This window comes from Amphibalanus amphitrite, unplaced genomic scaffold (assembly GCF_019059575.1).
Source record: "Amphibalanus amphitrite isolate SeventyFive unplaced genomic scaffold, NRLGWU_Aamphi_draft 000036F_arrow, whole genome shotgun sequence".
Classification (NCBI taxonomy): domain Eukaryota; kingdom Metazoa; phylum Arthropoda; class Thecostraca; order Balanomorpha; family Balanidae; genus Amphibalanus; species Amphibalanus amphitrite.
The window spans coordinates 1547975-1563740 of record NW_024881532.1 but is presented as its reverse complement, the minus strand read 5'-3'; the positions used below and the strand labels follow the sequence as shown (position 1 = coordinate 1563740).

At 51.5% G+C, this 15766-nt stretch overlaps 2 protein-coding genes across 3 annotated transcripts in view; one reads left to right on the top strand and one right to left on the bottom strand.

Annotated features, from left to right (window-relative positions):
- The window catches only part of LOC122372390 (E3 ubiquitin-protein ligase UBR5-like), a 28080-nt gene extending 12417 nt beyond the window's left edge, over positions 1-15663 (bottom strand). The window contains exons 1-13 of one of the 2 annotated variants that reach the window (XM_043349525.1): positions 15411-15663; positions 13172-13385; positions 12697-12871; positions 11986-12122; positions 11671-11754; positions 11168-11465; positions 10559-10740; positions 10110-10248; positions 9711-9840; positions 8296-9482; positions 7913-8035; positions 5545-5712; positions 5001-5252 (exon numbers count right to left, since the gene is read on the bottom strand). In XM_043349525.1, the coding sequence (XP_043205460.1) occupies positions 5001-5252; positions 5545-5712; positions 7913-8035; positions 8296-9482; positions 9711-9840; positions 10110-10248; positions 10559-10740; positions 11168-11465; positions 11671-11754; positions 11986-12122; positions 12697-12871; positions 13172-13385; positions 15411-15472 (3151 nt within the window). In that variant the 5' untranslated portion in view covers positions 15473-15663. The remainder of the gene's footprint in view (positions 1-5000; positions 5253-5544; positions 5713-7912; positions 8036-8295; positions 9483-9710; positions 9841-10109; positions 10249-10558; positions 10741-11167; positions 11466-11670; positions 11755-11985; positions 12123-12696; positions 12872-13171; positions 13386-15410) is intronic. The other variant, XM_043349531.1, reaches the window with a different exon arrangement.
- LOC122372409 (microfibril-associated glycoprotein 4-like) lies at positions 3122-4535 on the top strand. Its single transcript, XM_043349563.1, has one exon. The coding sequence runs from the start codon at positions 3154-3156 to the stop codon at positions 4324-4326; it is 1173 nt and encodes a 390-aa protein (XP_043205498.1). The 5' UTR covers positions 3122-3153; the 3' UTR covers positions 4327-4535.
- Positions 15664-15766: the final 103 nt, after the last annotated feature.

Genomic DNA, 15766 nt, shown 5'->3' with positions numbered 1-15766 from the left:
ACGGATGCCGCGCTGACTTCACTGTAGCTGCCTTGTATTTATCGTTGATACTAATCTCTTTCACTCAGTGTGTGAGACGGACTTGCAGATATTTTACTGCAGTTCGATTTGCCTGGCTCTTGAATATACCATGTGCTGTATCTTTTGTCTTATTCTGTTCTGACAGGCTAACCCCAGATATTAGCTTGGGAAAATATTTATGAGTGCCTTTCATGGAATAACTCCAAAGTAGCTATATGTTGGGCATGTGCACGTTTGGGCAAGTAGTCGCAACTGTAGCTCCACTAATAAATGATAAACATCAACAGTGGATCTATCAGTGACGAAAATTAAAGGTGAAAATCACGGTCAACAGTCAGAATTATCACGCAACCAGTTGACACATGAGTCATGTAATAATATTGCCGCATGTTACATATAGCACCAAACCACAAAAACCTGCAAAAAAAAAAAAACAATTAGCAATTCCTGGGCAGTAGTCAGGGGGGAGATTTCCACGATAGTGAATACGTGGGCTACATGGGGCAATCGCGAACTTCTTGACTACTCCACTATACGATATACCTACAAGCAGCATACCATTTTCTCAAAAGGAAACGAAGAATACATGTAAAGTAAATGGTGTGTGATGTCGACCAAAAAATAGTTCGGAGCCTCCCCTTTAAATGAAAAAAAAAATCGAAAGCGGACCATTCGACATGCGAGCTTACGACTATGTTAACTAGCTACGTGTTCGCAATAAAACAGCGAGCTTATTCTTCCGTTCCATGGCGATAGTCCAATCGTAAAATATCAAAGCGTCTGAGTAAAAGGGAGGTACGCACCCGGCAACTTAACCCTTGGCTATGTAATGACAAGGGGCAAGAGCAGTGGCGCGGGAACCGGGGGGGGAGGGGCTAGCGGGGGCTGAGCCCCTCCAACTTTTCGGCAGGGGGGGGGGTTGTAATGTATTTGAGCCCCCCCCCCCTCCCCCCAGCTGGAGGAATCGAAAACGGAAATCTACCAACATAATTTCATAGATTCATACATAGGCGCGGGAACCGGGGGAGGGGGCAGTGGGGGAAGCTTGCCCCCACAGCTCTGGGGCCGTGGGGGCGGTGCCCCACAACTTTTCATGAGGTCAGGAACAGTTGGGGGAGCTTGTCCTCTCCAAATTTGGGGTTGTGGGTCACAAAGGAAGAAAGCATGTAAGTGAAAAGTCCACCTCTTTCACTGGCTCGGCAACTCATTTGGCAGATTAAAACCTTTATTCCAGGTTGCCAAAACGGTAGTTTCTTCACTCAGCTGAGACGGAATCCCTGACTTTTTTTGCAAATATTTTTTTGTTGTTGTTGACAAGGCCAAGGTCTGAAAAATAAGTGGCCTAGAACCCGTGAGAAAACTAGATTTGGGGGTACCCTGGGTTGATCTCTATTATGGTTCAGCCCCCATCCCCCCCCCCCCAGTCTGGAATAAAATCCCGCGCCACTGGGCAAGAGACATTGAAAAAGTCATAAAAACATCTTAATAGCACACTGACAATATTTACCTTGAAGAAGACTACCTGAAGAAGACTACAAGGAAGACTACCTTGAGCCGAGTGGCGAATATCGTAATTGCAAAGTCGTCTTTAAAAAGCACCATGCAACATAAGCACTGACAAGAAAACTGAACGAGATGCATGGCCCAGCATCTAAATCGACCCTTCACCAGTATTTGAAGACTATCTTGAAGCTGAAGCTGCTCAGCCTCAAGATACATACCTGGGTTACCGTGGTCCAGCAGTGCAGGCAGCTGGATTTTGCCAAGATCCACAAAACTGGACCATTCAGGACTGGAGATGCGTCCTTTTCAGTGACGAGGTGCCCTTTGTGTTATCTAAGTCCCTAACTGCCAGAACGATCGTAATGTGGGCCAACAGCAGCTCTGAAGAGTCCGCTGTCGAGACAGTGAAACATTTGCTGAAGAATCTCATTCGGAGAATGATGAGCTACAGAGGCTCTCTGAGCTTCACAAGGTGCCGCGGGGACAGACTGTGACTGCTGATTACTATGTCAGCGAGGTGCTGAAGAAGACTGCTGCCACAAAGATGCTGAGGAAAAAGGTGAATGGTTCAAAACCCAGAGTCAAACTTTGATCGGACATGTCCCAGGCCATTTTCCAGCAAGAAAGGGCTCGAGCTTATCACGCCAGGAAGACCCAGGACTGGTGTCGAGCGAGGCTTCCAGGCCTCTGGGAGAAGGAGACATGGTCTGGCTGCAGTCTGGACCCGTCCCCGATCCAAATTATCTGGACGATCGTCAGAAAAGAGTCCAGCAAGCTCCCACTGGCTTGCTCAGAGAAGAGGCTGTTTCAGAAGTTATAAACGACATGGCGTAGTTTCAAAGGAGAGACTCTTGACAACCTGAAACGTGACACGCTAGAGTGCAATAGGCCGTGTATGCGACTAAATGGGGACTATGATAACATATAAACCGTGAAATAATTTCAAGCACTTTATAAGTTACTGAGGATAAAACAACCGCGCATCAATTTCGGAACACCCTGTATATGCTAAATTGATGTCCCAGATGGGCGTGCCATCTTTAACCACACTCCGATCCCTGGCTCGTTGTCACGACCTCGTGCAACTCCCACACCGGCTCCGATTCGGAAACCTTGCGAGGCACATTGGACGATATGCCAGGAGCGAATATCAGACATCTGAAGCGAGATGTTCTGGCGATGGGTAACCAGTCAAAGCCAAAGACGTCCAACCACTTCATCGCTGGTCTGGAAATGAAGACAAGAAGTAAATGGGCCAACTCTTGGAGCGCTCAGTTCTGGGCCATGTGTCCGCCAAAACTAGACGGCGAAAATACACAAATGCAGGCAATATGGTCCTTGACCCAGCTGTAGGCACCCGATGAAGGTCACAGTCACAAGGCGAGTTGTTTAGCAGACCATTGTTCCTCCAAGACACAGCAGAGGTTGAAAGGCTGTGGACGGGACAACGGGCGACGGAAGCAGAAACCGAGTGAACAAATGAACCCACATCAATAGCAGTTTACCAAATACGTGGCACGAAGACGGCAGTTTCACACAGACTTCATTTTCAATGTCCCTTGTTCGACAGTAATGGATATCGACTATATAAGCCGCGCAGCTACTCTGGTTGAGCAGAACAGTCCTGACATGGCTCTAGTTGGTACGGAACCTTTGCCAGCGACCATGAATCTCCCCTGGACTGGGGCGTCTGTCGTCCTTGTGCTGCTGCTATGGACCGGTGAGCCCGCCATTGCAGACGAGCTGGAGGGTTCCGGAGACGGCTGTGACTGCGACAACATGGCCGAACAGATGGCACAGGTGGAGGCCAGCCTATCCGAGCAGATGAAAGCCAACGACGAACGAGACAGCCGGCAGTCAGACCAGATCTCTGAGCTGTTCAAGGAGATGAAGAAGAACGGTGATTCGATCTGCCAGCTGTCTGAACAGGTGACTCAACTTGCAGCTCAGATGGAAAGCAGCGACGACGTGCAGAAACTGACAGAGCAAGTCAAAAAGCTGTCTGATGATATCAAAGACGCTAACGAGAAAAACGATAATCTGAATCTGGAGATGGAGAAGCTCGCTAGCCAGCTAACCAATATATCCGAGCGGCTGAACAGCTCGGAGAGTAAGGCCGAGGCCGCGGACGCGCCCCACTGGCCGCCCCGCGACTGCAGCGACCTACCGGAGGACGCGATCAGCGGCGTCTTCATGCTGTACGCGGGCGGCGCGCCGGTTAGCACCTACTGCGACACGAACTCGACCGGCGGCGCCTGGACAGTCATCCAGCGGCGAGACGACATCAAGCCCCGAGAAAACTTCTATCGCCGCTGGCGCCACTACAAGAGCGGCTTCGGCGACCCCATGGGAGAGTTCTGGCTGGGTCTGGATCACATCAGCACCCTCACCTCGCACCCCGACCGGCCGTTCGAGCTGCGCGTCGATCTGGAGGACTGGGAGGGCGCGCGCTACCACGCCATCTACAGCACGTTCAGCGTCTCGGACGAGGCCGACGGCTACCGGCTGACAGTTGAAGGTTACTCGGGTGACGCCGGCGACAGTCTGAGCGCCCACTCGGGCCTGCGGTTCTCTACACGCGACCGCGACCAGGACGACTGGCTGTACGGCAGCTGCGCGCGCACCCGGCGCAGCGGCTGGTGGTTCCGCGACTGCGGCCCGGCCAGCCTCAACGGGCGCTACGTGACCAGTCAGCGCAAACAGAACAAATACAGCCTCAGCTGGGACACGTCCCGCGGCCACCAGATCCCGCTCCGCACGGTCACCATGAAAATACGACCGGCTCCCGGGACAGAAGAGTGAGCTCACGGCTCAGCCCGCCACACCGGTATACTGACAGACGGGAGATCTAGCCGCTCCGAAACCCGCTACGAGGAGTCAAACTGAGGAACCTATCGTTCATCCTACAGACGAGGTGTATTTATTTAGTTGGGCACTTAGTATTTATGGAAACGAGACAGACGCAGACATGTAGTAGGGCGCTCGGTATTTAATAAAATCCTAATTTACAATAGATGCTTTTCATCGATATCGTGCCGGCGATATGCTAACTACCACATTAAATGGTGTACCCATGCTTGTGGTGAATTACTGCATTTATTTGCATAAACAACTTGAACAACCGGTCAAACGACTGAAGCTTTCCCCGACCTACTAGGCTGTTGAGGTGTGGAGGAATTTCCGACCCGCGCGGACCGGTCTCTCTGTTCAGCTATGAACTCCGACCCAGTCTGAAAAGAGCTCCGAACACGACTCACCGATCAGTTTGTACGGAGCCCCTGACCCCGATCCGAAATTTCCGACCTGTTTGGATGTGGAGGCGGCGGTACGGTCCCATCTTACCGACGTGTCGGGATGTGAGCCCGAACTTACCGATTTGCTTGGAGATTAGCCAGACCTTACCGATTTCTTTGGAGGTGGACGCGGCGCAGACAGTCCCAGCTTACCCATCTGTTAGGATGTGATCCCCGCCTTACCGATCTGTTTGGATGTGGAGGCGGCCGTGACGGCGCCGCCGGGCCCCCCGCCGGCAGGCTCCTCGTCCCCGCTGTTGGGCTCGATGGGCTCCGGCGGCCAGGGCAGGTCGGCGGCCGTGACGGCCCGACCCAGCTGTGGAAACTCCTCGCTGTACACCTCCTCTCGCTCCAGAGCGGCCGGGTCGTGCTGGTCGGCTCCGGCACTGCCGGCCACCAGCAGACCGCCCTGGCCCGACACGGCACCTGGCACACCGGCACCGACAGATAAAAACGGTCAGAAGGTACCGAATACAAGAACAGAAGCAAAGATACCACGTCCTCACATACATGGGCACATATTGGACATCAAATGGCTTGATGATTTTGATATTATACCCAAACATCAATGCACTGGGAGACCGGTCAGTTGGGTCAGAGCCCAGGCCCAAGAGGCTAGTAGAGTGGCTACCGGCCAGTCAGTCGGTTCAGTCGCGCAGGGTTGGTCAACGGTCTATCAGTCAGAGGTGGCCACTGGCCACCGGTATACGCCGGGTTAGGTACTCACTGATGCTGCGGACGATGGAAGAGCGGCGGATGAAGTCGCGGATCGTCTGACTGCGGCTGGCAGAGTAGGACTCGAACGAGGGCTCGTAGTTGACTACGCTCGAGCCGCCGCCGCCGCCGCCGCCGCCCCCGCCTCCGGCGCCGCTAGAGCTGCCGCCCGAACCGCCGTCTGGGAAAACAACAGCCGATGAGCTCTACCGATCGAGACTGAGATATGAGATAAGTTACGAGACAATTCACTAGGATATTTCTTCCAACTGGATGTCATACAACAGTCACGCCAAGCCTCTCATGAGCCTCTACGTATTAATTACGAATTTACCGTCTACATAACTTTAATGCATCTCATAAATCCAAACATCACGGTCCGTCCCTCCAGGCTAATCCCACCCCCGCCGACATTAGCGTCGCCACGGGGGGGCAAGCGGGGCAGCTTGCCCCCCCCCCCCCAACCTCGGACCGGGCACCCCCTGAGATCGATACAGATCCGATGAGATTTTGGAGTCGGGAAAAAATGGGGGTACCTTTCTGAGAATGCCTGTGAGGTCAGACTCGGTTGGAGCGTGCAGTTCAAACCAGAGTCTGACTCGCAGTCGCCAAAATCTTCAAGACTCCAAGTCCAGACTCGGAAATGTCAATGATGTGATTCATTACATGTTCCTAGTTCGTTCTTTATTACATTTTACAGCTGATTTTCATAAGTTTTGGAGTGCTGACACAATTTTCGTTCAAAGCGTGAAACGAAATCTTCGGGGCCTTTCTCAACTCTCGTCAAATGTCTGCGACAGGCTCAAGTACCGTACAAGTGTCGCAGGGCTCATGAGCTTGCTTTAAACAAAGGCTCCTAAGGAGCTCCACTGAGCCCTAAAGAAGCTTTTAGAGGGCCCAAACCGGCCTCTGAAAGCCCCACTGGTGTCCATGTTCTCTGAGGGCCCATACAGGGATCTTTGAGCCTTCGAACATTTCTGAGAACCTTAACTGGCCTCTGATAGTTCAGCCAAACTTTTGAGGCGACAGACTTTGCCAACCCCAAGCCGGCATCTGCGGGGTCACAGCTCACGTGTCCCTCTGAGGTCCGCAACACATGTTTATTATGTCCCTACGTAGGGTCCTTAGGGATTCGACATAGACCCCGAGGGTTCACACTAGAGTTGCAAAGTTTCCCTACCGCATTACCGGCATGCCGGTAATTTTTCACTACCGCAGGTTTTTTTGTGGTATCTGGCATGTCTTGCCGGTAGCATGCCGGTATTTTTGGTTTTGCACAAAAAAAAAATTATTAGCATATGATTCAAACTTTGGACACTAAGAGGAAAATGTGGCATCTCTTGTAGGGGTAAACTGGAATCAACAATGCAGGTTTTTTAGTATGCCGGTAATTTGGTGTGGTGTTTTTGCTTTGGGCGTGGTAGCATGCCGGTATCCCCAAAAAAATTTGTGGGGCGGGGCGGTGCCGGTAGCAGCCTTTGGGGGAAACTTTGCAACTCTAGTTCACACTGCTTTCCGAGGGCTCCAGGCTCACCCTGGGCCTAGTCTTTAGCGCCCGCCGCCCACACTGGCTTCTGAGGACCCCACCTTGGGCTCGGAAAGCCCTAAAGCACCACGTACGCGTAAATATTTGAGGTGACCCACGTCGATCTCCGGGATCCTAAGCAGGCTTCTGAGAGTCAGCACTGACCCTGAGTGGCCTGAAATGGCCTGGAAGTCACAAACCTATCTCTAAGGGATCCCTTGCCGCTATGCCGTGCGTAACTTTTGGTTCTGTTTAACAGTTTTTGTTCACGTTTGCAGCGCTTCCCTTCACACGAAAAACGAGAAACTTTTGTTCACACTCGAGTGAACAAAACACTTCCTCTCACTGGAGCAAAGATGAATTACTTCCGATTCACACTTCACACATTCACTCTCCGCCGAATGCCCAACTAAGCTACGATCGGCGGCTGGGATAAGTCCTATGCATTTCACGTAAAACCTCTGCATGCATGCGTGAATGGAGGTTTTAGCAGGGTGATCCGATCAAATGGAGCGTTTTTCACCTCTAAATCGGTAGGTAATGATCATGAGCGTCGAGCGTCTGCACAGGGGCCCTCTGCAGTGCGTCGGCAATCGCAGCCACTATAATTCTACCAGTCGTTTTGTTATGAAATTTCAAAATTTCGAATTTTTCTTTAAAAAATTACATGTCATAGCTAGAAGGAAACCTTTGTCACCATGGGATTCCTCGCACCATTGCGCGTCGAATGATATGTAAAACGAGTGATTTAAGACTGGGGAAAGGCAAGTTTTGACACAAAAGTTGATTTTGCCCCCCCAACCGAAAATCTCTGGCGACGCCTATGCCCGCCGACCACCCAGCCGCTCGCGCTCACCCTGTCCATTCTCCTTGTTGGTCGTCGGGAAGCACATGGACACGCAGGCGTGGATGATGTTGCGGTTGCCGTCGCAGCGCTCGGAGATGAGCTGCTGGATCGTCGTCTGGGTCACTGCTGATTCTGCGGTGAGGAGAGACAGGGTCGTTAGCAGGGTGAAAGAGTGGAGGCAGAAGGCCTGGATCCAGCAGACTGAGCCGAAACTGATTCAGACTGGCAATAATCAATGAGTATTTCTGTCCGAGAGTGTCGACATTTGTGCGATTAACAGCTATGTTTCTTGCTTACTTCATAAACAAATAACCACAGCTAATCTAGCCATAATTATTTAACCAACACCCACTCTACCGATACGGACCGACCGACGCCTGCTGCCCACTCACTTGTGTCTTGGGTCAGGCTGTGCAGCAGCTGGGTGACCGCGTCCAGGTCGCAGCGCAGGATCTTGGGCATCAAGATCTGCGACTCCACGACCAGCACGGCCAGCGCCACGCTGGTCTTCTGGTGGGGCGCCACGAACGGCAGGTGGTGGCTGCCCAGCGCCAAACAGCGCAGCGGCATCAGGTCGAACGTGAGCGGGTCGCGGATCGACGTCTCCAGGCACGTCTTGTTGAGCGGGTAGACGGTCGAGTTGCCGTCCAGCAGCAACGTCACTTGCTCGGCTTCACCGGTGGTCTTGAGCGCGATGGCGCTCGGCTGTCGGCCGCAGAAGATGTCCGACTCGGTGGGCAGCACGCACTCCGAGTCCGGCTTCGAGCTGACCAGGCTGTAGACGTTGTAGCTCAGCTTGCCGCCGCTGGAGACGATGCAGTGCAGGCCCTTACCGTCCACGGCGTACGTCAGCACCTGGACAGAGCTGGGCAGAGCGATCTTCTTGGGCAGCTTCTGAAAGCACTCTGGGACGCGCGGCGGTGAGCCGGGTTTGATGACCATCAGCTCGTCCTTGCGGCAGAGTCGCGACTCGTTCAGCATCACCAGCGGGTCGTCGGTGGCCGGCGCCTCCCGGCCCTGGCAGAAGTACACCACCGCGTACGGACCGTCGATCTTGAGCACCTTGCCGTACGGGATGTTCTTGCTCTCCTCGATGAAGATGACGTCGGCCAGGCTCCATTCCTCCTCGTCCCGGCGCTCGGCGCTGTTCTTGGGCGCCGAGCGGCGCGCGCGCTTGACAGCCGGCCCGCCGGTGGAAGCCGCCGAGCCGCTGGCGTCCGAGCAGGTCGAGCTGGCCGGGCTGGGCGGCGGCGGCATGTCGTTCCGGTCGGCCGCCTCCTTGGTCTTCAGCTGACCCTCGCGCAGCGGCGCCGGCTTGCGCGGGTCGGCCGGCGGCAGCAGGATCTTGAATCGGCAGACGTCGGTGAGGTTCCAGGCGGCCTGCAGCAGCTGTCCGACGCGCGGCGCGCCGCCGATCGTCGTGTAGCCGACGGCGCCGGCGTGGTAAAAGGGCGCGTTACGCATGCAGACGGTGGCGCCCACCTGTACCTCTCCGGTGGCCGCCGACGGCCGGTGTCTCTTACACTTGAGTCGGTACTTCTCCCAGAGTCGCTTCCGCTGACCGAACGGCAGCACGCCCCTAGAACACGGCAGAGAGCAGGGTGAGACAGAACATCCGGCAACTCGTCTACAGAAACTGCCTGTTGGGTTTGTAACCTCTTTGGACATAGCTTAGCGAATTTGTTGGCTTGTGTATAGCCGCGTCTATCCTGCTCGCATGAAACAGACACTTCACGCTCAAAGCAGCCACTGCGCTGGCCGCCGTTCTCTCCGGAAGTAAGCCCGCCTTTTTCCTTTCGCCACTCACCACCAGTACATGGTTCCCGACTCCAGCTGGACGCAGGTGTACAGCGAGCACGTCTGTAGCTGCCGTACACGATCAGCCACCAGCTCAGAGAACGCGTGCGCTGGGTGCTCCAGCTTCGTGGCCGCCGACGCTGCCGGGCAGGTCAGACGAGCCGGTTAAGTTACAGCGGGCCCAGTGTTTAAACGGACTAATGATGCAGTTTAGCTTCAAGAAACCGACATGACATTCATCACATGACACTAAACACATGACACCACAAGCATGAGTGATAATCGTAGCCCGGGATCTGCATCATACCGATCATGTATCAGCTGTTCACTCCTACCCGACCAAACAGGCCACCGCGGTGGCGTGTATGTCCCTGAGGCGTGTATGTCGTCACTCCCCAATCCCACTCACCTATGGTGTCGTCCACCCAGCTGGCCACGCGGCCCGACTCTGTGGCCACCGAGGCGCGCACCGTCGACGCCGAGATGTGCGTGATGGCCTCATTCAGCAGGCCGAGACACGACACCTTCGGGTGGTGGATGTCCGGGTTCTATGCGGGTAAATAGATGCCAGGGGGAGCCGTTAGTGGGGCAGTGGATAAGGCACGGTACCAAATAGATGTTCGTTATGAATTCGTAAATCTAAGATGAATAAAGCAGAATATATTGAAACGGCTGCATGTAATGAAAATTGAACTTGTTCATCATACAAGTATCGATTAGAATCAAAGTAGCTCAGTATAGCCCACAAAGCACATTCAAAATCAGTATCTTTATCAGTGTCCTGCTGTCCTTCAATAACCTCCCATCTGGCTCCCTTAACCCCCTCCCCCGCCCAGTCCCGCGCCCCGCGTAGCGCACCTCCGGGTGTCGGTAGGCCTCCATCTCGGTCCAGCGCCACTGGTACAGCTGACCAGTGACGGTCACCGCCGCCAGCTCAGAGTGCAGCGCCGCGATGTGCGCAAACTTCACCGGAGCCGGCAGGTACTCGAGCTCGTCAGAGAGCCACAGAGGGCTCGGCTGACTGGCCTCCTTCTTCTTACCTGAGGTGCCACGGCACGGAACGCGTCAGTGGGTCAGTTACATTTAGACGGATCGTGCAGGCATCATGAAAGAGAATAATGACCTGTTCAAGCGACTGAAAGGTCGAGTATCATAGCATAGGGCCGGATCTCAAACGATCAGCGTCCATGATCACGAATAAAAATAAACAATCGAGCTAATGATACATGCCTTCCTACGGCATGCAAATAGGCATCCCTTGCTTCAACTTTCATTCCCCCTACCCTCCCCTTCATTACTTGGCATCCATCAAGCAGCCTCAATCTAAGTCTCCGAACTTCCCTCCTAGCTTCGTCCAATTCTCTCCTTGTCCTTTAACTCTCATTTGCATCGGTGGTCTGTCCTCCCTGAAGCCCCTCCGTTCCATCTATCCCTCCCTCCCTCCTCCTCCAGTGACAGTACCCTCACCATCAGTGTCTTTCTCGAGCAGCGTATCCCGCAAGGCGTTCTCGATCATCCAGCGCCGGGACGGGTTGGGCGGCACGGCGCCGCCGGCCCGCCGCTCTCGGTACGGGAACACCGTGTCGCGCTCGTCACGGTCTCCGCGCGGCGCGGCGCGCGAGCTGCCTGAGCGTCGCACCGACGTGCTGTAGCTGCCGAACATGTCCTCGCTGAACATGGTGTCGGCGTCGATGATGACAGAGGGGTGGTCGGCGTGGATGCCGGCGTCCAGCAACGACATCAGGTCGTCCGGCACGTACGAGTCCTGGCGATGGTGGGGATAATCAGCGGCAGGACAATGGGAGATGACATGTTAGTGTAAATTCATGTAGAATTCGGAACTAAAAGCAATTGAACTGACTGAAGCGGGTCAAAAGCCGAGCTAAACAATCGGATCAAACACGGACATAAGAGTCATGCAACTCGCCACGCTATCGGACACCAGCCGAAAATGCCCATCGGACACCTACCTGTCCCTCCTCGCCGTCGTCGCCCTCGTCATCGTCACGGGAGAGCAGGTTGTTCACGGCCAGGTTCACGTCCAAATTGGTCCTCTGAAGAAAACGATGACACGGTGAAAACGTATTGGAACCATAAAAACGTGTCTGGTATATGCATGGCAGACGCTGTGATCGACGTGAGACACATTTACGCCGCTGAAAACGTCTTTCAAACATCACATATCAAGAATCAATCAGCAATAAGCAAATAAATACCAGCAGGTATTTTATCTGCTATTCCACGGTGTGCCCTACCACACACTGCGCCCGGGGGTCCGGCCTGACCTGCAGTTCACGGATGATGAGGTTGCGCGACTTCCCCTGCAGCACGGTCTGCGCCTGAGCCACCAGGTCCTCGGGCACGTAGGAGGCGGGCACCACGGGCCGCGCGCCGGCCACGCTAATGACGCCCGTGCCGCGCCCTGCTGGTCAGAGCGCAGCGGGTGCCACGGTCAGCGGCGGCACGGCGCAAACGCAGGGGGGAGCGGGGAGTCAGGGGACACACGGTCAGAAGCGACGCAGTCGAAAAAGGTTTAGTCATTGCTCACTAAAAAAGAAGATATGGCTCACTGGGAGATGAAATCAGAAAAATGACGGCTCACTGGGAGACAAGCAAGGACAGAAAAGCATCTTGTGAGACAAACATGGTAAAAAATGAATCACCAGGAGAAAAGGCTGGAGCAAAAAGGCTGAGAAAGACACAGTACTAGACGGCCACCCATGGAGCAGTCAGTTTTGTGGAATATGTGCTTGGTCAGATATGCGGATAAAAAATGTTCGGTAAAAAATATCAAACTTGCAAAAAACTGTGCGGTGTGCCCCAAAAATGGCGCGTCAGCTGGTAAGCACAACATGCAACAATTATGTTTTAGCAATGCTGAAATACCTCTCTGTTCAATTTACAAACACGCACACGAAGTAAGGACGGTAAGTCTGGCCGGAGTCCCAACTCCCAATGTTTTTTGTCGGTTCGGTCTCGGGACCTGTGCGGCTCACCTCTGGCTCCGCTGGAAGAGCTGGCGCGCAGGATACGTCCGCGGGCCCGCTGGGTCTGCTTTCCGCCACCCCCTCCGCCGCCCCCGCCGCCGCCCCCTCCACCGCCGCCGCCGGCCCCTGCTGAGCCACCGCTACCGGCGGCGCCGCCGCTCGCACCGGACGGTGTGGACGATACCTGGAGAGCAGGACAGGTCAGTCAGCGCTGATGGCTGGCAACACCCAGCATTATGTTACAGGCAGTATTACGTTCCCTGGTCGACCAGAGCGGCAGCTTGGTCGCTCCGAGGCACGCAGAAAAAGTTGACTCGTTCATTTTTTATGTGACCCACAAAAATCACTTCTCATTGGTAGAAATCATGAATGATTGCCAGAAATCAGCACCAATTGATTTAACAATGTACTCAAACAATCAATGCTCAATATCCTTTTATTCCGGCACAATTTTACCACCACCACCATCGCTGCCGATACCAACCTTGAAGAGCGTTTTGAAGCCGCTCTCCTGTTTGCTGAGGTCGAGTCGCTCGGTGATGACGCTGAAGGCCAGCCGGCACACGCGGCCATCCTCGAGCAGCAGCGCCACGTGGCCGGGCCCGACGGCTGCCTGGCGCACGGCCACGCGCAGCTGAGACAGCGGCGCCGGAGAGCTCTGTCCGTAACGGTTGATCCGCTCCGCCAGCTCCCTCAGCCTGCGAGCGGGGCGGGAAAGAAGGACAGAGTTAACAACTTATCCGGGAAATGAGTCAGGAGGAAGGCAAAACATGCTCTTTGGCCTGCCGCGAGAAGGAGATTGACCTTTTCATATGAACACCTCTGGCTCCGCTGGAAGAGCTGGCGCGCAGGATACGTCCGCGGGCCCGCTGGGTCTGCTTTCCGCCACCCCCTCCGCATCAGCATAACTCCACATCCTGGTCAAATGGTCAGCTCCCAACCTTAAATAAACAAAATATTGCCTACCTAACAGCATCATGAGCAACATGCGTGTTCGAAGCATAAAAAACATGAACTTGTGTGTGTGTGTCTTGTAATTGTTGGTGTTGTTTTGTTGCTGGTGTTGTTGCTGTTTTTATTCTTTTTTTCTTTTTGGTCAGGTGATAGCAAAGTCAATGAATAGATGAAGCCAGTCATGGCTTGCCATTCTACAGATAGCCAGTCATCCTAGTCCTAGCCATTCTACCCATCATGGCTTGTCTTTGGTTCCTTCTCCAGACTCCCAATCCCTTGTTTATCTGTTCCTGTCACTCGCAGGTTTCAGTCACCCCAATGAACATTATCTCAACAGTTATTCTCTCAATTGCATCCCATACTCATTTCTGCCTTAATTTGACCTCATTTGACTTCAAAAGTAACATTTTTACCAATACAGGCATAACATCCCAATCCTCCAGCACTGCACTTTTTAATGCTGATGTTTTGTTCATATCTAATCAAGGCAAAGAAAGTGACTTTTATTTACCAAAAACAACACATCACATATACTACCATTTAAAGTCCAAGAAAGAGTCTCAGGAAAGACAATTAGAATTAGCTTAGTACTCTGACAATTATGCATTGCAGTTTGCACTTTTTTAACATGTTATCACCACATGTGACATGACACACTGTAGCAGTATCAGTAGCCTTCTAACTTGGCTGTGGGTTTCAGCTAGATATAATAGTTCCCTAACACTTGCTATAAACTATTTGTGTCATTTAAGGTCTGGTCTGGCTTTCATGTAGGTCTGGCTAGTTAAGGTTTGAGGCACATACAACACTAAATTTTACAGTTGTATAGCTGCAATTGAGGAATTAAAATAAGCAATACATTTTTTAGTGAGAAAATGATAGCATATAAAATCTTTGATGTAAGGCACATCAAAGGCTTTGACAATATTCCACCTAATCCAAACACATACCTACCAACATGACTGATGTAACCAAAACATAAAGTTCATTGTAAAAAAGAACATTACAAAAAGAGGAGCATCAATAAAATTCCAAATTATTAAAAGATAAAAGATAAAATAAATAAGGCTTGCCCTAACCAAAATCTTTACATAGGTACTGCTGAAAGCCTGGAAACAACAAACTTATAACAGAACCCTCTGTTTCAAGAGATAGACAACTGTCTCTTGTTTATTAAGTATTAAACTGATTGAGCATATATATATATATATATATATATATATATATATATATATATATATATATATATATATATATATATATATATATATATATATATATATATATATATATATATATATATATATATATATATATATATATATATATATATATATATATATATATATATATATATATATATATATATATATATATATATATATATATATATATATATATATATATATATATATATATATATATATATATATATATATATATATATATATATGACATTTGCGGTGCAGGGGAATACATGCCTACGTCATATTACAACCTCGGAGCTAGATGCCTTCACTGATAGTGATCAAACATTTGGCTAATAGAAAACCCTGACAATATGCTCCCCAAGCATTATCAGAATAAAAATAAGTATGAGCCCAAGCACTGAGTGCTTTGTAAGCCACTCCACTTTGACTTCCAGGCATTGTGACCATGTTACCGAAGACAACGATATCAAACAAGTCCTAATTGATCCAATTTGAATGGTTGAACTTTAAGTAGCAACTAAAAATAATTAAAAAAATGACTACCTATTCAGTACTCACCTATCATTCATCTGTTCATCACTCCCAGGTAGGGGTTGAAGAAAGAAATGAACGGAAGACATTTTTAGACGAGAAGTGACTGACAGGCACGGGATAAAGGATACAGAAAAGAACGGAAAACAAGGCAAGCGCCCCTCTGAAGACTTATTTCTGGACGCACTGTTGCTAAGTAACTTTTTTATCGATTTAATTAAAAACAACCATGCAGATGCTTAATTTTTAATAACTTTTAACACGCGCAGCACCTAGCACTGCGCGAAAACGCTTTTTGTGAACCACAAGGCTGTCGCTTTTAGCAGTCAATTCAGCACTCAGCTGTTTTAAAAACCGCGAACAGCAGTGTGTAGTAGCTAGCA